Source organism: Astyanax mexicanus, chromosome 17 (genome assembly GCF_023375975.1).
Source record: "Astyanax mexicanus isolate ESR-SI-001 chromosome 17, AstMex3_surface, whole genome shotgun sequence".
Lineage (NCBI taxonomy): Eukaryota > Metazoa > Chordata > Actinopteri > Characiformes > Acestrorhamphidae > Astyanax > Astyanax mexicanus.
In genome coordinates this window covers 7,616,537-7,638,042 of record NC_064424.1, presented here as the reverse complement: position 1 = coordinate 7,638,042, position 21,506 = coordinate 7,616,537, and the positions used below count along the sequence as shown (strand labels likewise).

Sequence of the window (21,506 nt, the reverse complement as noted above, 5' to 3'; positions counted from 1 at the left end):
TATATATATATATATATATATATATATATAGTACCAAGCACCAAATGCAACCAGTTAGCAACACCTTATCAACCACTTAGGAATACCTTATTAACTCAAATTATATCTTATATATATAGTACTAAACACCTAAAGCTACCACTTAGCAACACCTTATCAACCACTTAGGAATACCTTATTAACTCAGATTATCTTATATATATAAATAAATTACCGTAGCAACCACCTAACAACACCACCGCAACTACCTGGAATATGATAGCAACACCTTAGCAACCATTAGATAAACAGCATTGCAATCAATTAGGAATGAATACCATTGACACACCATGACATCATGCCTAACCAATTACTTTTTAGATGATGAGTATATGTTTAAAGTAGACTAACAGCATTAAAAAGAAGAATTTGTCCTTATAGGTATAACAAATGCTTTAATTAAAATATTCTGCAGTGGCAAATAAATGTAAGATTAAGAGCTCTGCCCTGTTGGAGTCTCACTATATTATAGTGGTGTTTCTGATTCCTGTCAAAATGCAAGCGGTAGCACTCTGTGACTCCAAGCGCTGTTCAATTTGCCATAATGCATCACTCAGCATTTCACCATTACTGTGTTAAATTAAGCCTATAACAACAAAAAGCTTGGCATTTGCACATGAATCCTATTTAACCTAAATACTGCATAAATATATGCAGATAAATACCAAATGTGATCTCAGCTAACATCATTAAACAATACGTGCAAAAGAACAATATACAGAAAAATGTATTTGAATACCTCTGTATTGATTAATGAATATTATATAAGACAAATTGGTACTTTTGGCAGTGTGGGCAGTGTGCCAAGTCCTGCTGGAAAATGAAATATAACTCAGTTCAAAACTGACTTTGGTCTTGATAATAAAACACAGTGGATCAACACCAGCAGATGACATGATTCTCCAAACCATCACTGATTGGTGGAAACTTCACACTAGACCTCAAGCAGTTTGGACTGTGTGCCTCTCCACTCTTCCTCCAGACTCTGCTCCCTTGATTTACAAATGAAATGTAAAATTTACTGATGATCAGTGATGGTTTGGAGAGACATGTCATCTGCTGGTGTTGATCCACTGTGTTTTATTATCAAGTCTAAAGTCAGTGCAGTTTTGTTTTCCTGAAAATCTTACAGCACTTCATGCTTCCCTCTGCTACTGACAACTTTTATGGAGATGTGGATTTCATTTACCAGCAGGACTTGGCACACTGCCCACACTGCCAAGAGTACCAGTTGGTCTTAATTCTAATTTTCTGAGACACTGATTTTTGGGTTTTCATTGACTATAAGCCATAATCATTAACAATAAAAAAATAAATAAACACTTAAAATAGATCACTCTGTGTGTAATACATCTATATAATATTTTATGAGTTTTACATTGTAAACTGAATTACTCAAATGAAGTAACGTTTCAATGATATTCCATTTAGTTTTTTATGAAAGTTTTGGGTTAATTGCAGTTCTTTGGTTAAAACAATAGCTCATACTTTCCTCATACCTATATAACAATGATAATAGCTCTAAAAAAATCATCAAAGTATCATCCTTGTCAAAAAAGCAAAAGTTTTGCCTAAATCATGATTTAGCAGGTTTTCTTTTCCAAACAATTGTTAAAAGCAAAAGCACACAGTGGAAATCTCTTGCCCCAGAGGTGCTTTCAACAGCAGGAAGGATTGAGTGCTAATGAGTGTCGCGACATCTCTGCTAGAATCTAAAGTGTGTTGGGTATGGCATTATTCCCAAAGCAGCACTATTTCTGTTTCTACAGTTTTAGAGCTTTTACAATAAAACAAGATAAGATCTCAATAGAGTTCTATTCAGCATGTTTAAAAGAACCTTACTGCAATAGATAAAGAAAGCAAGCATATGTATTCAAAAGGCAAAACAATACTCACTATATAATGTTTTTTGCTAATTAATAATTGACACTAGTTTAATTACAAGTTTATTAATCATTGCACCTTTTTTATTATTATGTCTCAACTCTCAATTATTATTGACAATATTCATAAGCAATACAATTATTTAATAATTAATTTAATAATGTCTAAACTAGTGTCAATTAATATAGTTAGTGAGACATTTACTTAATCATATATTGACATTTATTATTGTTGTATTGTATAGTAGTTATTTGTAAAGTGTTACTATTTGGTTGGTGTGAGAACATTTAAAGTGTTAAAAAATGAAAAAGCTTATAAAAAACGATGTCCTTAGTCTGTGAACACCTTAATAACACATTATAACATACTATTAAAAAAACATGTATAAAGCATACAAATATGGATATACATTTATATATTTATAAAATACATACAACTCTATAAGTTTATTGTATATTATGATCTGTGTTCATAATGCATCATAAGCTGTGTTTATTATAGGTTATATGTCTGGGACATAAAGTCAAATATCTATCAATAATACCCATATAATATTCCTATAATGAAACTGTGCGTCATATATCTTTGTGAATACAAAGACACCATATAATACATTATAAAGGATCTTATTATATTCTTATTATTATTTTTATTCTTATTATTCTAATAAACATAATAATACTTAATGAGTGGTTAAAAGTAATTATATAGCATGACTATAGCATGAGTGTGAGTTTGTGGTTTTATATGTTATAATGCACTATGCAGGCTGGAACTGAGTTTGATTCGTAATGCATTATAAACATGGCTATTGATGCATTATAATGTGTTATTAGTATGTTTACTAGTATGTTCACAGCAGATTATAAATACAACCTAGTTATAATATATATAATAAAAAAATATAAAAAATATAACCTAGATAGTGTCACAAAAGCTTATTTAGCATTTATTCCATTCCATTCCCTTTAACATGGTCTAGAATGTAGGTCACTGCATGTGTCTGGCTTGTATATTATGTTTCTCAATCAATAAATGGTTCTTTATTCACAATTCCAGATGCTCCAAAGATCCAGGGTGCAGTGACGGTGTACACGTGGGAGGGGAACGCTGCTAACATCTCCTGTGAGGTTCTGGCTCACCCCGGTGCCGCCGTGCAGTGGTTCCGTGACGGCCAGCAGCTGCCCGGCGTGAACACCACCAACATCAAAATCTACAACACTCCCACTGTCAGCTACCTGGAGGTACATCCAGCAGCTCTTCACTGCCTCTACACACACTGAACTCAAAATAAGAGCTCAAAATAAGAGAACACTTCAGTTTCTGAATCAGTTTCTCTGATTTTGCTATTTATAGGTTTATGTTTGAGTAAAATGAACATTGTTGTTTTATTCTATAAACTACAGACAACATTGTAGTTTGTCATTGTCATTTAGAGCATTTATTTGCAGGAAATGAGAAATGGCTGAAATAACAAAAAAGATGCAGAGCTTTGGCATGTTCTCCATCAGTCTTACACACTGCTTTTGGATAACTTTATGCTGCTTTGCTCCTGGTGCAAAAATTCAAGCAGTTCAGTTTGGTTTGATGGCTTGTGATCATCCATCTTCCTCTTGATTATATTCCAGCGGTTTTTATTTGGTAAAATCAAAGTTTTATTTTTTAAAACTTTTATTTTTTTTCCAGAGCTGTATATATAAATATATATATATATATATATATATATATATATATATATATATATATATATATATATATATATATATATATATATATACACCTCTTTAACAAATATCAGATCTGAGCCACTTAAATCAGAACACAAACATCTAATGTGAGTGTTGTACAAAATTGCATAATAATATTTATTAAAGCCTCTGAAAATAATATGCTTATGCTTATATGGAGACACTGCCCATACTATTTAGTGATCATGTGACAACATTAATTAACACAATTAATTTAAAACATGATTAATGGAATCCGAGTCGAAAGTTTCTACAGCCAGTCTAGACAGAAACATGGGCCAGGAAAAAAAAACAAAGTGAATTTACTAAGTATAGGAAACAAAACTATTGTTTTTGAGACTAATTGGTTTCTTCGGATCCCAAATGACAAGGATCCTTTATAAAATGAAAAACTATTTCCCTAAATGAGGACATTGTCTTCTGCAAAAAGACTTTCTGCACAAAGTTCATATTTTATACGTTAGGTCCTACTAATCCCAAATAGCTGGGAGAAATAAAAAATTAAGTCTCAGAAGGTAAAAATATAGGCTTACCAAGGATGTTGAGGTTAATCTGGAAAGTTTAACGCAATTTCTTTTGGCAAATTTTAAAGAACTTGGTGACACATTAGTGAAATAAACATGTGTTGCTTACTGTTAAGTTTAAAATATAGTAAGCACTCTCTTCTTTTCTCTCTCTCTCTTTCACTCATTGTTGAATGTGGAATATGGAGCTACATTAGCATTTATTTTCTCCATTAAAGCTCTCCATTAAACTCTGAAGTAATTTAGCACATTAAACAAAAATTCTAGTTTAGTATAAAAGTTGTTATATAAATAAAACTGTTATATAAATATTATAGTAACATAAAAAAGGCTCTAGCCTGCCAATTTCTTTTTGTCTCGCTCCCAAAAATACTTAAAAAGTGTGATGATTCACTCTGTTGTGATTCAAAAATCTGAATCTTTTTTTTATTGATACACACCGCTGAGTACCTTTAAGAACTCCACAAAAAGCAATCAACATGCATGGAGAGTGAACGATACAGCAACCTAAAGTCAGTTTTATGACCCTGATATATCTCAGCTGATTGGTAGAGATCACAAAATCAGGTTGAATTCTATTCAACAGCTTCTTTAATAAGACACAGTGACTCAAATGTCCTCCACCAGATGTTTGAGTATAAGTTAAAGGGTTTTAGAGGGTTAATATGAGCTGTTATCTGTCTACCTCCATCAGTCACAGCGTAAGTCATTGGAAGGCGTGTTGTATTGCTGACTGCTGAATTCGTATAGGGTTATATCATTACTGAACGTAACGAACGATGATTGCTGGTGCTTTGCTGGAAGTTCGCAGAACCCTAAATTGTCCATTTCCATATAAAATAGAGCTGGCATATGCATCTGTCAAAACCTCTATTAGCCCAGGAGCTCAGGCAGTCGGAGTGTAATAACCGTTTTTTATTGTAGTGCACTCTATCAACTTAATGATACCACTGAATAATACATGTAATTTTGTTTCCTCAATTGCATGATTTCCTCATTGTTTTGTTTTCCTCATAGACGACCTATTACATTAATTACACTAATTAAAGCACTTTCGCAATAATGACGCATTGTGCGCATTGTTGAGGCTGCTTAAAAAGCGTTGTCATCGGCCTCTCGCGGGGCACCGATCCCGAAGTAATCAGCCTCTCACAAAAAACAAAAACGCAGACCAAAAATAAAATAAAGAACCGCGCCGTCGCCCCGTGTTCTTTCCGAGGGCCGTGTGGAAACTGTGCGTGTGGATGATGGTGATACAGCAGGGCAGGCTGGAGAGACACTGTGTGAACCAGCAGGATGTTGTCGGGTTTTCAGGCCAGTTTGTGGAGCTCACAGTGTTCTCTCTGACACGGCCCCACTACCGGTGGCACACTTTCCCAGGCTGCTCGAGCTAATGGTGCCACTGCTCTCCCGCTCTTTCTCTCTCTCTCTCTCTCTCTCTCTCTCTTTCTCTCTCTCTGTCTCACACACACTCAGTCTGTCTCTCACTTACTTTTTCTCTAATTCTCTCTCTCTCTCTCTCTCTCTCTTTTTCTATGTCTCTCACTCTATTACACATTTTATGTGTCACTTTCTTACTCTTTCTCTCTCTCTCTCTCTCTCTCTCTCTCACATACACACAGTCCGTCTCTTACTCACTCACTCTCTCTCTTTTACACACACACACACACTGTCTCTCACTCACTTTTTCTCTAATTCTCCCTCTCTTTCTATCTCTCTCTCTCTCTTTCTATCTCTCTCACACACACAAATTCTCTCTTTCTCTCTCTCATTCTTTCTCTCACACTCTCTTGTTCTCTCTCGCTCTCTCTTTCTGCCTCTCTCTCTATCACACACATTATATGTGTCACTTTCTTACTTTTTCTCTCTTTCTGTGTCGCTCCCTCTTTCTGTCTCTCACACACTCTTGTTCTCTTTCTCTCTTTTTCACATACACACAGTCTGTTTCTTACTCACTCTCTCTCTCTTTCACACACACACTCTGTCTCTCACATACTTTTTCTCTAATTCTCTCTTTCTATATCTCTCTCTCTTTCTACCTCTCTCTCATGCACACATTCTGTCTCTCTTTCTCTCTCTCTTTCACACACACACACACACACACACATGCTCTCTCACTCACTCTCTCTCTCTCTCTCTCTTATTCTGTGTGCGTCTCTTTATCTCACACACTCTCTTACACACACACATTCTGTCTCTCACTCACTCTTTCTTTTTCTCTAATTCTCTCTCTCTCTTTCTATCTCTCACAAATTCTCTCTTACTCACTTTTTCTCTCTCACTTTTTTCTCACTCTCTCTGTCTCATTCTGTGTGTCTTTTTATCACACACTGTTTCTTACTCTCACTCTTTATCTTTCTGTCCCACTCTCTTCCTCTTTCTCTTTCTCTCTCTCACATTCTCTTGTTCTCTGTCTTTCTGTCTCGCTCTCTCTCTCTCACGCTCGATCTTTCTTTCTCTTCCTGTCCTACTGTCTCTCTCTCTCTCTCTCTCTCTCTCTCTCTCTCTCTCTGTGTCACTCAATAATTATCGAGCAAGATGACTGCCAGGGGTGAGGAATAAAAGGCCAGTGCTATTGCCATGGCAATGAGCTTCCCAGAAGCCAGTCGACCGAAAAGTGAAATGTCTGTATCATGCTAGGTCAGAGCACACAAGGGCGTGATGTAACCCCGCCCCCTTTTTTTCCGTTTCTATTTATTTATTTATTTTTATTTTTTATTTTCCCATTTTTTTTTTTTTTTTTCAGGTCACTCCAGAATCCCAGGGTGACTTTGGCAGCTACAACTGCACGGCCACCAACGTGATCGGCACAGAGTCCAAGGAGTTCCTGTTGATCCAAGCAGGTTAGTAATCCAAAAATTTACCAGCAAACATCAAGCAGTTTTTGACAGTCTAACGTTACAATAATGAAGTTCTGCAGCATCATTTCTGAATTCACATACAGTACAGGTCAAAAGTTTGGACACGCCTTCTCTTTTTCAATGCATTTTCTTTATTTTCATGACTATTTACATTGTAGATTCTCACTGAAGTGTCAAAACTATGAATGAACACATGTGGAGTTTTATATACTTACTAAAAAAGGTAAAATAACCAAAAAAAAGCATATTCTAGTTTCTTCAGAATAGCCACCCTTTGCTCTGATTACTGCTTTGCACACTCTTGGCATCATTCTCTCAATGAGCTTCAAGAGGCGGTCACCTAAAATGTTTGGTTTTCCAACAGTCTTGAAGGAAGGAGTTCCCAGAGGTGTTTATTAGCACTTGTTGCCCCTTTGCCTTCTTCACTCTGTGGTCCAGCTCACCCCAAACCTCAAATCTGGATTGGGTTCAGGTCCGGTGACTGTGGAGGTTCAGCTCATTTTTTGTTAAGTACATAAAACTCCACATGTGTTCATTCATAGTTTTGATGCCTTCAGTGAGAATCTACAATGTAAATTGTCATGTACTGTACTGTAGCCTGTACTGTAGGTGCACTATTCCAACAGGACAATGCTTGCCCACATACTGCTGTTGTCTTTAATGTGTTGTATGCTATTGAACATTATATCCACACTTCACCCCATACGGCAAAATCTGCAGGATGTTGCGTTATAGTGTACATGCATTACGCAATACATCTGTTTGTGTAGCTTAATAAATACTGTTGTCTGTTCCTATGGGATAGCACTACAATTTTAGACTCTCTTCTATTCAGTGAAGATGAGGGTATATATCCTCAGAGTCAAAGAGAGAGAGAGAGTTAAGTATATATATATATATATATATATATATATATATATATATATATATATATATATATATATATCCAATGATGAAAATAAAATCTGTATTTCATACACTTCACTGCCGGAGGGCTGTGCAAGCCAGTGCAGTGCAGAGCAGAGCAAAGCAGAGCAGAGCAGTCGGAAATTTGGTTATGACGTAAAGCTGGAAGGTAAACCTCTCATTAGGTTTGCATACAGTGTATTTTTTTTTACAGTAAGTGGCTTAATGTCGTAAAAAGCAGCTCTAAATCCTACCAGTGCTAATTTCCAAACCACCAGGCATCAGGGAAGGTAAATTATCCTCAAACAGAGGTGTTTTAGCCTCCGGATTAGAGTCTGTTCCTGTAGTTTTTTGGGTTGAGGCTCTGGGGTAATAAACGCAGCAGGGATGTAATTTCCAGGCTGCAGAGCAGACAGTTCCAAATGCCGCCAGCCTCTCTCTGATATTTTTGGTGCTCTATAAAGTGGGGCAGTGCGCTGGTGTGGGTGGCTCGGAGATGATTATTTAGGCTCTGTGCAGCGGACAGTGTAGGAGTGACGCCCTTCTTCATCTTCAGAGGCTTTTAAGCCTCCGTACAGCCGAGCATGCCTATTTGCACAATCAGCACTTGAGAGGGAAAAATCTGAGCTTTTTTGTTATCCGGCAAAGTTTCTAAAAAAAAGCAAGTTGGGTTGGAGAAAATGTGGCTTCTCTGCTGGAATTGGTCGTCCTTTAGGAGTCGCACAGTAAACCATGGCTTGTTATGAGTCAGCAATTTGCTTTTCTTCAAGTTTACTTGGTATCTTTGTCTGTCATGGCGACAAAGGGCCACATTTGAACTTCTCCTTTTTTTTCAGACGTTCTGCCTCAGAATACAGAAAAACTTCACAGCTTTTCATATCTAGGAATGGCAGTGATGTTAAAGGGAGGCCCGCTGTGCGTGAGTGTGTGTGTGTGTGCTGTATAGTTTTGCAGCTGTCAGCAGCGCTGTTCGGGGTTCTGTGTGTATCAGGAAGCGTTTTGAAGTATTGTCCTCTGTATATATGTGTGTGCGTGTTTATATGTGTGTGTTTGTGTTTGTTTTATGCAGAGGTGCCATCGGCTCCCTCTATCGAGCGGGTCACACCGTACCCCAGCACGGCTCAGGTGGAGTTCGACGAGCCGGACTCCAGTGGAGGAGTGCCCATTCTCAAGTACAAGGCTGAATGGAGGGTGGAGGGCCAGGACTGGGTTACCAAGGAGTACGATGTGGAAGATGGTGAGCGCCCAACACACAAACTGTACACACCTTTAAAACCACCAGTGTCTTAAACAGCTCTGATCTTTTAAATGAGCTCAACAAGTCCTCTGAAGGTGTCCTGTGTCATCTGGCTCCAAGACATGACCAGAAGATATTTTGTTAAATGTACTGATGCATCTAAAAAAAAGTTGAATATCATTGAGAAGTTACATTATTTCAGTAATTCAGTTTAAAACGTGTCTCAGAAATTAGAATATTATATAAGACCAGTTTATACTTTTGGCAGTGTGGGCTGTGTGCCAAATCCTGCTGGAAAATGAAATCCCCTTCTCCATAAAAGTTGTCAGCAGAGGTGCTGTAAGATTTTTTTCCGGAAAAAAACTCCACTGACTTTGGGCTTGATAACACAGTGGATCAACACCAGCAGATGACATGTCTCTCCATAAAACCATCACTGGTCATCAGTAAATTTTACATTTCATTTGTAAATTAAGGGAGCAGAGTCTGGAGGAAGAGTGGAGAAACACACAGTCCAAACTGTTTGAGGTCTAGTGTGAAGTTTTCACCAATCAGTGATGGTTTGGAGAGACATGTCATCTGCTGATGTTGATCCACTGTGTTTTATTATCAAGTCTAAAGTCAGTGCAGTTTTGTTTTTTTCACAAAATCTTACAGCACTTGCCTGTTCATGTTTATTAGCTACAGAGGGTCCTAATCTACTGGCAGTACTTCCTTACAAGAACTATACAAGCTTGTAACACTCAGTTTAAGCGATAGTTGCAAATGTAACTAGCTGAATGCATTCATTCAAACACACACATACCACATACACACATAGCATTCTGGAAAGGATGAAGATTTCTATGGATTTTTCCAGACACATTTTCTTAGCAAAGTGCTCCATTTACAATGTAATCATTCTATGTTCCTGCTTTGAATTCCTGCGCTTATTGTCTGTGACCTAAACGCGCTGCGAAAAGCACAAACTGACCTCCATTAGGAAAGAAAGGTAACGGTTCTAGTGACTCATTGTCACCATGACCCACCGCTAACACTGCCCACAACCTCTCGCTATTTCTTGTAGTGGAAACCCAACCTTTTTTTTTTTTCTGGCAGTTTAAAAAGAAAAAAGCAGGAATAAAAAAGGCTCTTGCTCTTTCACCAAAGCCATTTCTGTCAGGCGTGAAATGTAATGCAAAGTCTACCGAAAATAGAGCGCACAATTGAGGGGAAGGGATAGGGTTCACTTGAATGCTAAATAAGAGTGCTCAGAGCTGTTGTCAGAGGCTGAAATGTGCTCTGTTTGTCTGTGGGCGCTGTCTTGCCTCTCTCTCTCTCGAGGGGGGCTGTGTGTCAGCTCACTCGCTGCTGACAGCCCGCTCTGTCAGCCAAGCCTCCGTGGGACATTCATCAGAACATGCTTCAGACACACACACACACACTCATATATACACACACACTCGCACATGCACACGTATACACACGTATACACACACACCAGCATGCACCGAAACACATTTCTTCAGCGTCAAAGAGACCCGTGCATGTGCAGAGGCCTTCTGTCAGTCAGTCCCTGCTGGCGTTGGGGGGAGTGTGGAGGAACGTGGCAGTGGGCAGACCCACACAGATTCATCACAGCCTCCATCACAAGTGTGGAAATCCAATAACGCCAGCAATGGTTTATCTTGACGTTTTTCTTTTCTATTGTTTTGTGTTACTCAACAAATCTGTCTGCTAAAGAGCGGACCATAACAAAACACATCTTGTGAAGAAAACCTCTTCTTCTCTCTCTTCCTTGTGATAAAAGTAATACAAGTGCTGGGCAACTCCCTCTTTAATCCCTCAAATCAGAAAACCCAGGTCTGGACTACCATTCTTTCTCTTTCCAACTAAACAGCAGGGATGCATCAACCCAACTTTTAGTGCATCTATAGGTGACTGAATGCTCAAGCTTTTGATATACTCTAATGTTGCATAATAGTTTAAAGCAGACTCTGTATAGGCCTTCAATTTGTTTTATTTTTATTTATTGCTAGCTTACATACTGAATATTAAATATCATTTTATCATTTATTACTGAATAATTAGCCTGCAGGTTAATGTAAAATTATATCTGGCAGCCATATTGGCTTGTCAGAAAGGACAGAATTGTCACACCTCAGCCTGTGTCTGTCTCTGGTTTCCTGTCTGTGTTCCCAGCCATGTGCTTTTCTTTAGCACATGGCATTGTTTTGTTACTGTCCTGTCTCCGCCCTGACCCCGCCCTAGCCCTGCCCTAGCCATTAGTGTTATCACCTTGTGTCTTGTTTGTAACCCCGTCCCATCGTTACCTGTATTCACCCTCCCTGTGTATAAATAGCCCAGTGTATGAGTGTTTGCTGTTTTGTTTTGTTTTCTGTTTCTATTATTCTTGTTTGTTTAATAAATATAATTATTATATCTGCACTTACGTCCATCCCTCTCATCCGTGACAGAATTATTTCATTTTTCATATTGTAAGAAGAGCAATTTATTTCCATCTGGTGTTCAAACCGTTATCTTACACCCTGCTCAAGGCACAGCACAATGCTCATTTCTGTCTTAGCACTTTGCACCTACATTGCTTAAATATCAACAGTGCTTCTGAATATATCTACACTGAAAGGCGCTTTGGTCTGGAAATGAGGTGTGTTCTGGTAATTTTCTGGTGTATTGATATTTTAGCAACGGAAAACTCAGGTGCGCCACTGACCGAAAGCAACCTAGACAGACGTCAACAGTCAGACATCCATTGCTATCTTGTCACCACAGGTGTGTCCCCAAAACACATGTACAGCCCTGCTAATTAAAAACTCATAGCGTGTGCCAGTTGGTGGCTATGCAAATCAGCATACATTTACATCAACAGTAAAATTACTTTCCCACACAAATAACCAGTTTCCTCTGCTGAGAAGCACTTTCATTCCCTTTAAGGTAACTTAAAGGGAATGGCAAGTGACACACTTATTGGTTTTATTGCATGTTACACCCAGAACACACCCATGATTAATTAAATGAGAGAATTAGTACATATCCTTTTGCACATTTCACCAAGCTGCCTGGTTCACAATTGATGGCTTTCCTATAGATTGCTAAAATAGGACCCTATGAGTCTTATGAGTTTCTTATGTAGTTTATAACTACATAACATAATATAACGCAATTAGTCAGAAAAAATACTAAATATAAAGGAAGTTTCCCAAACAAGGGAAAAATTTTATACGATCAATTGGTACTTTTGACAGTGTGGGCAGTGTGCCAAGTCCTGCTGGAAAACGAAATCCGCATCTCCATAAAATATGTCAGCAGAGAAAAGCTTAAAGTTTTCCAAACATGGATTAAGCCTTTTTTTTATTGTAATTCCTTCTTTTTAATATATTGTTTTAATCATTTTTGAATCATGTTTAATTCATGCTTTATTCTTATTTTTTTTTTTTTTTATTTCCATTTTGTATACATGCTTTATTCTTATTTTATTTTTTTATTTCCATTTTGTATTCATGCTTTATTCTTATTTTATTTTTTTTATTTCCATTTTGTATTCATGCTTTATTCTTATTTTATTTTTTTTTATTTCCATTTTTATTCTCTTACATTCTTTCTCTTTATTCTCTTGTTTTTCTCTTTGTATTTTGTAATTTGAATCTACACCCAGGCTTAATCCCTTTTTGGGAAACTTCCCCTTTATTAAGTAATTAGTCTGACTAACAGGGTCATGTTATGTCATGTATCCACTCTGATAAGTGACTAGATTAAAACCTACATTTTATGATTAAGATTGACTAATAACTCGAGTTGAATGATAAATGCAGTTTAAATAAAGTGCAAATACTTTCCATTTTACTGTATATCTAAAAGTTTCAGCATCTGCTTCATTATATTCCTAAAACTTGCTGCTCTTCAGGTCTCAACCTCATCACTATTGTGGGGCTCAAGCCGGAGACCAAATACGAGGTCAAGATGTCCGCCATCAACGGCAAGGGTGAAGGAGACAGCTGTCCCCCTGAGACTTTTAAAACACAACCTGTCAGTAAGTACCACTCTGTGTCTCTCTCTTTCTCTCTCTCTCTCTCTCTTTCTCTCTTACTCTGTGTGTACCACATAACTGTGGCGCTCTCTCTCTCCCCACCCCCACCCTCAGCAGTTCAGCAGCAGGCCACTCAGTGCATCCCTGCCCTGCAGGATTTTACCCCTGGCGGATGCAGTGCCACTCCTATGCTTTTATATATGTGTGTGTGTAAGTGTTTAAGTGTGTGTAAGTGTGTAAGTGTGTTCTGGGAGTAAGCTAATGTTTAATGATTCTAGCTTCCCACCTCACCAGTGCTCCCTGCTGTCATTGTGTGGAGTGTGTAGCTTTTTTCCTGCTGGTGCCAGAGAGTGAGTGAGATGATGAGAGTATGATACTGTAGCTCCCATATGTGTCCAGAGCTGTGTGTGCTATATATATGTGTGTGTGTGCCGTATATATATGTGTGTGTGTGTGCTATATATATATATATATATATATATATATATATATATATATATATATATATATATGTGTGCTTGTGTTTACAGGCCCAGCTTCATTCAGATTCTTTATTCTTTAGAGATCAATCTGATTATTTGCGACCAAAGAATCACCGCAGCCTTTCATTAACAGTCATTATTATTAAATGATTTAGTGATCCGTGGTTAACCCTTAGAACCCTATGGACAAATTTTCCATCCAAAATCGCACCTTGTGTTCTCAGCTTAATTACTCAGGAATCTCTTCACACATAAACAAAATCCATATATGGTTTGAAAGGGCGGAGCTTACTCTTTCTAAAAATAGTGATATCATCCCAGTGCGGTAAAGCTAAATCTACAAGAAACCCATTGAGAAAAACACCTTAAAAAGTGAAAAATAATCTCCTTCCCAAACCAATATTATTTACCTTTAGTGCTTCAAACATATTTATATGATGTTTCAAACCAAATAATATCAGTAAATGACTAAATCACTAAACTCAAAAGTGTCCACAGAAAAAAAGTGTGAAACTTTTTTATTTTGCACTAAACATTTTTATTCATTTAGACTAAAATGTTTACATTTTTGTATATAGTTTTCTTTGTGTGTCCTGATCCTCAAAATGCTGAAAGGCATAGGCTGCTCTGAGTGTCAGGTTTTTAAAAAGTTAATCTACATGTATCCTAGAGGTGTGATTATTGATTATCAAAAAAAAAAATCCATCTGATGCTGTTTCTCCATGTATTTTATCAAAGTAATAATTAATAAACCATGTAATGAACTATCATCAATATTCATATGCTTTATTTAACTCATAAATACTCTAGTTTAGCCATTTTTGAAAAGATATATATCTTAGGTGTGAATATATTTAAAGTATATACATTCAAAAAAAACAGGCGCTTGGTAAAATGTAAACAAAACCTGATCAGTTTCAGGAAAATATAACAATTGTGCTTCCTTTTACATTTTAAATGATTATATTTTTGAGCATCTGTATGTCTTCTGGAGTAAAAGAGATCAGGGCATGTGACTGTCTGATATAATTACTGTGTTATAAGACCTGAAAAAAGAGGAACTGACAAAAACAAAGAAAAACACACCAAAACAGCCTAGAGATCAAAGGGTTAAAGTTTATATCCTGTAGATAAGCCTGTTATTACGCCGCTAATGTAGCAGCATTCATGCTATCAAACTGCTGCCAAGCGGCGAGTTGTCTGCTGCATTCAGTACCATGTTAACTTAAAGGACTCCTCATGCTGATTGTAGAAAGTTCTTTAATACCGAGGTTTTGGCATCGCAGTCTTTTTAAACCCGTAGGATAATTACCGAATGTAATAACAAAGGCAGTTCTCTGCGAGTTCTGCCCAGAAGCAGATTAGAAAAGTGCGTGCGGAGGGGAGAAAGCGCAGGAGGAGAAGAAGCAGTGGCTCTTTGATAATTCACTTTCCTCTTAAACTAGTAGGAATTAAGTGACTTTGTAAAAATGCACATAATTGCCTCTCTGTCCGTGTTTTTTTTTTATTAAACCGACTTTTCCCGCTGATACGATTCAGTTGTTCACTTGATCCATCTCTGCTTTGTAAGTGCTTTGTAATGAAATAACCAAAAACTAAAGAAAAAAGAAACATATTTCAAGCTGTTTTCTTGGTACCACTTTTAAAATAAGACTACCTTTATAAAGGGGTTGTAAATGGTTTACAATTAGTTTATTATTGGTAACTAATTAGGTTGTAAATACCTTAAAAATGTTATAACACATACGTATAACACATATGTAGAAAGGGCAACAATATAGACGGCTGTGGGTTCACTATTTGACAAACAACAGGTCATTGTTGCCCTTTGTACGCATGTGTTATAACTGATTATAATAGATAGATAGATAGATAGATAGATAGATAGATAGATAGATAGATAGATAGATAGATAGATAGATAGATAGATACTTTATTTTTAAGGCATTTACAACCTAATTAGTAACCATTATTAAACTAATTGTAAACCATTTATAAACCCTTTATAAAGATAGTCTTATTTTAAAGGGGTTACCGTTTTCTTTTTCCTTTTTTTCATCATTTTTTGAAAACCTGCTAACTAGTAGAGGCACTTCCAAACCAAAAAATAAATAAATAAATAAATAAATAAATGAATAAAAGACAGAAAAGCTTCCTCTTCTGCTTCTGTTCTTTTTTTTTTCTTCCTCTTTTTTTTCATTTTCTTGACGAGTGCACTGATGAAGGATGGATTCAGGGCTGCAGTTTGTTATTATAGTTATTACTACAGTAGCACTCGTTAGTCATCGGCAGGTTGACACCGCGTTTGATCACCCGCTCGTCTGTGGTGCTTGCCCACCCTGTGCTTCAGTAGCGTTCAGTAGCGTCCCTTCACTCCCATTCACTCCCATTCATTCCCATTGTCCTGCTCTCATTCTCTTTTTTTTATCTGTGGCTTTATTCAAGGCATTCGGCTGTGCCATTTTGGGTTGCTTATTGACTTTGATTAAAAAGAATTTAATCACATTTGGAGAAACATTAATTGACATATCCATGCTCTGTGTTCTCTCATATAATTGACACATGTAAACATACATATTACATCTTGATATTTATATTTAAGGCATTTACCTGACACTTTTTTATTTTAACTGTCTTACAAGCTTATTCCTTTTACAGAGGTGGACCAATGTAGTAGTGTTAGGAGTCTAGCCCAGGGACTCTTATTGGTGTAACACAGCATTCATTATTTGGTTGTATATCTGCTGGTTATCTATCTATCTATCTATCTATCTATCTATCTATCTATCTATCTATCTATCTATCTATCTATCTATCTATCTATCTATCTATCTATCTATCTATCTACATGTAGTTTTAGTCACATATCTTATCTTGTTTAAAAGCTGCCTTTTGCTCTTGAATGAAAGTGTTGCCAGATATTCTCTTACACTCTTATCAGCCATGCTTTAGCTTGTCTTTTAGATTTGGATATTAAAACTAAATGCCTCTCTCAAGTGCCTGTATACTTGAGAAAATCAAATGCAAAAAAGCTTAAATAGCATCTTAATAAACTTAATAAAATTCCACAGAATATAATGTATTAATTATAATAATTAAAATGGATAGGTATAACCTAAGGTTATAATCATAGCTTGTTCCAGTTCGAATCCTGTTCATGTAGCTTGCCATCAGCTACCAGAGCCCTGAGGGAGCACAATTGGCCTTGCTCTCTCTGGGTGCATAGATTGCGCTCTTTCCCCACATCACTTCAAAGGGTGATGTTGATCAAAACAAGGCTGCATCTGTGAGCTGATCTATCAAAATCAAGTCGCTGCGCTCTCTCCAAGTGCGCTGTGATGATACTCGTCAATGCTAAATCAGCAGCAGTTCGAAAAAAGTCAGAGTCTGACTTCACATGTATCGGAGGAGGCATGTGCTTATCTTCATCCTCTTGGTGTTGGGGGGGCATCACTAGTGATAGGGGGAGTGCTGATGAGTGGGTTGGGTAATTGGCCTTGTAAATTGGGAAGAAAATTAGTTAAAAAAGTGAAATAAAATATAAATAATTATGGCTTGTTACAGACAGTAAAAGGCACCAGGATCTTTACTGATGCAGAAGCACACTGAAGCACACATCTGTAAAAATGATTTAAATGGTGCATTCAAACTAAGAGACTAAAATCACTGAGAAACTCCCATAATAATTACTGTATCCCGTCTCGCTATGTAAAGCTAATCCCATCCAAATAGGGCTTATCAGTGTTTAAAAAGCTAAAGCCAGTGTCTGCTTATGCCCACAGATCAAGATCTACTGTATCTTCATAAAGCTTCTTAAAGTAGTACAGCTGATCTGGGTTATTTTTTTTAAGTATTTTTTCAGTACGAAACTTATTCTGCTTGCATTAATTAGTGTAATCAACATATAATATGAAAATGGTTCATCTCGAATATTTGCAACACAACACCCCCTGCAAAAACTAAACTACAACTAAATTGCAATGCTATAAAGTAGGGAAACATTAAAAAAGGTTGAATTTTTTTTTTTATGAAAAATTAGTGAATTATCCCAATTGAACCATTACCTGTTAGAGGTAAGGAACTCCATTGCACTAAATATTAATAGAATAATTAGCAATGGAGTTAGTAATGAAATATTCACACTGCTTGTTCCTGACAAATGAACACAACAGGAGGGTTAAGCTTATATAATGTCCATTATTTTATTTTTTTGCACATGCATGCAAAATAAATTGAATTTGAAGTTTTTTAAAGTGGGAAAACTCTAAGCATGGATACATCAATTAGTTATTTAACCCTAAAGTGGCCAGCCGGAAAAAACACGTCTCTACTTTACTTTTTTTGTCTATTTCTGTTCTCATATGTTTACTGTTTCTGTTTTCTCATTTTTTCATGTTTTCATCTTGTTTTTGTTCAACTGGGCAACTCAGGCTATACTTTCACAAGTAAGTGCTTCATTCTCTGTTTCTTTCTTTCGTCCTTTCTTTCTTTTTCTCTGACACTGTTTTATCTCTGTTTGTTTTGCCATTTGTTTCCATTTCTACCAGTTACTCTGCACATTTCTGCCACTTCCAAGCTATTAGCCAAAGGTAGTGAAGCTTAGATGAGAAATTTAAATGAGGACTTAAAGTATTCCCAGCTCATGCCGACTCATACACCTCGCTGAAATTGGATTTGAAATATTCTGTTTTCCCACTGAATTAAGTGGCTGTTTGCTCATTTCCTTGAAGCGCGAACAAGAAGGCATGGAGTGGAGCGCTCGCGTTAAAGACTTTTGGAGAGCTCACGCAATATCTCATGTCTCACACGCTTTTTCCAGATGGAATTCCATTTTATTACTCTGACACGGACAAAGGTTTGTTGTAGCGGCGAGTTAGAGAGCATTAGAAGCTGAGAAGAGTGTATGTGCTTATATATTTATATGTGTGTTTATACTGTAGCTGTACTGTAGTTCAGTGGTCTCTAGCCCTCTGCTTGGAGTCGGTTCCCTTAATACAGGCAGAATTCCAGCACATGTGAGCCGGTTAATCTGTGTCTCCTGAGGAGTGACAGATTAGAGCTGGAATTCAACTCCAAATGCAAATTGGATGGAAGGTGGATGGATCTCCAAGAGGTGGATTGGAGACCACTGCTTTAGTCAGCCCTAGTGCCTGTGTATATATTTTATTTCTTCCATTACTTTAAGGTTCCCACCCTCTTTTCTTTTTATCATTGGTAAAACGCACCAATTTTCATCTTATAGCAGGAGTCTGTTCATACAGATTCCCAGCATTAATTATGAGTTAGGGATTTGATTTTCAAACATTACTCAACTATTTTGAGTTCACTGAACATTTGTAGACACATATACAGCTCTGGAAAAAAAGTAAGTTTCTTTGATTTTACCACATTAAAACCTCTTGAATATAATCAAGATGAAGATGGATGATCACAAGCCACCAAACCAAACTGAACTGCTTGAATTTTTGCACCAGAAGGCATAAAGTTATCCAAAAGCAGTGTGTAAGACTGGTGGAGGAGGACATGCCAAAAATTCCAAGAATATGAACTTCTTTTCTTTGCAATATTTGAGGTTTGAATTTCAGCCATTTCTCATTTTCTGCAAATAAGTGCTCTAAATGACAATATTTTTATTTGGAATTTGGGAGAAATCTTGTCTGTAGTTTATAAAATAAAACAACAATGGTTATTTTACTCAAACATAAACCTATAAATAGCAAAATCAGAAAAACTGATTCAGCAACTGAAGTGGTCTCTTAATTTTTTTCCAGAGATAAGGGTATTAACAGTTTTTCTATACAGGGTAAAGAACTATCTGTAAACAGAGCAGTGCAGTAGATGTTGCTAACAGTCATTAAATAATTAACAGAGCAAAAACACTGAAAAACACTGTTTTCCACTTAGAGACAGACCCAGGGTTGCATTTGTATGATGTTGCTGATAATTTGACGGACAGGCCGGCCCTCGTTTAGCCCTGTCAGTGGCAGGGATCATTTTGACGGGGGAAGCATGGTCTCATGGTCATTATCCCGTAATAGAAAAGACGCAGACAGGCATGGAGAGGGCCCATATCCTGTAATGATAGTGTAATGTGGTCATGCTCACTGGAGATGAATGGCGTTGTCTGCTCCTGTTGTGGAGGTATACCCGCATGGATGTGAGAGGTGATTGGCGACACAATGATCCGAGCACTCCATACACTCACCAAACATTCATCAGATCTCGCATGACAGGACTGGAGCACCACAGCAGCTCAGACAGACATAGCACTACACCTAAAGACAGCCACTGACAGTCTGCAGCGAGTCTACCTGCCACCTCTTTGAGCTTTGAGAACATTTTTGGGAAGTGCAACAAAAAGAACAATAGAATTTTCCAACTTGAATGCTCAGCTCAACTCAACAGGTTTATTTTTGACTGACTCAGCGACTGAGTCAGTGAAGTACCAGTTAAGCTGCAGAATTTTTATTGGCTGTGTTTCTTAAATCAGCAGCACTGTAGGCCTGGCATGATTACACAATTAAACCTTATTGCTCAAATCAGTGCACCAGTTAGAAGCATAATAAAACATATTTAATAAGAAACAGAGCCTGATGGATGCACTCTTACGTTATTTTAGAAATCTATTCATAAAAGATTTATTGTTTAGTTAATTCCAGTCATACTTTCGCTTAATTGCATCATAAAAAAATAATCAGAAGATGAGTAAAACAATATCCTCATCTGACCAAGCTGAGCTTAGCTTAGCTCGGGGTTTCTTTGTGGAACTGCTAAAGTGATTCTGTGAATCAACAGTGGACTCATGCAGCTTTGCCATCAGCAGCTGCAGCCCTGAGAGAGCACAGTTGGGCTTGCTCTCTCTGGGTGGGTACAGTAGATAGCGCTCTTTCCCATCATCACTTCAAAGGGTGATGTTGATCAGTAATGAATTAAATAATGAAGATAAAATTGCCAAAAATGTCAATTAAAGCTGTATAACCTTACATAGGTAACACTTCCTATGATTCATGTATTCACACAGCATTATGCATGCACATATATTGCATTATATGGCACACATACCTTATAATGATTGTCAAGCTTTTAAAAAACTTAAGCAGTAATAATAATAATAATAATAATAATAATAATAATAATAGTGACATTGCAAAGAGAGGTTTCAGAATTCCTTATAACATCTATTCATGAGACCATTGAACATGTTAATATAAAGCATTTTGAAACCTTTGTTGAAAAGACAAACATTTAAAACGTACTGTATGTTACTATAAGTACTTATGAGTTATTATACAAGCTGAGGTTGGAAAATCTGATTCATTTCTTTTTTTTCTGTGCAACAGAGGCAAGTTTTGTTTTTTTCTTTACTGATGAGTGCCAGTTTCATCATACTTGAGCTGGATAGCGTTTTTATTGGCTGTGTTTCTTAAATCAGCAGCACTGTAGGCCTGTCATGATTACACAATTAAACCTGATTGCTGAAATCAGTGCACCAGTTAGAAGGATAATAAAGCATATTTAAAGCTCTCGTTCTTTTCTCTCTAACAGTTTTAATAAGAAACAGAGCCTGATGGATGCACACTTGCGTTATTTTAGAAATCTATTCATAAAAGGTTTATTGTTTAGTTAATTCCAGTCATAGTTTTGTTTAATTGCATCTTTAAAAGAATTTAAAAAAAATCTGAAAATGAGTAAAGCAATATCATCATCTGATCAAGCTGAGCTTAGCTTAGCTCGGGGTTTCTTTGTGGAACTGCTAAAGTGATTCTGTGAATCTGTATCTATATATATATAAATATAT

General features: G+C 36.9%; 1 protein-coding gene across 11 annotated transcripts in view; it reads left to right on the top strand.

The window, feature by feature from the left end:
• The window catches only part of ncam1a (neural cell adhesion molecule 1a), a 428,525-nt gene that overhangs the window by 336,220 nt on the left and 70,799 nt on the right, over positions 1–21,506 (top strand). For 7 of the 11 annotated variants that reach the window (XM_049466503.1, XM_049466504.1, XM_049466497.1 and 4 more), the window contains 4 exons: positions 2,983–3,167; positions 6,942–7,038; positions 9,032–9,199; positions 13,104–13,229. In XM_049466503.1, the coding sequence (XP_049322460.1) occupies positions 2,983–3,167; positions 6,942–7,038; positions 9,032–9,199; positions 13,104–13,229 (576 nt within the window). Of the gene's footprint in view, positions 1–2,982; positions 3,168–6,941; positions 7,039–9,031; positions 9,200–13,103; positions 13,230–18,138; positions 18,154–21,506 lie in introns of all 11 variants that reach the window. The other 4 variants (XM_049466496.1, XM_049466495.1, XM_049466498.1 and 1 more) reach the window with 1 other exon arrangement.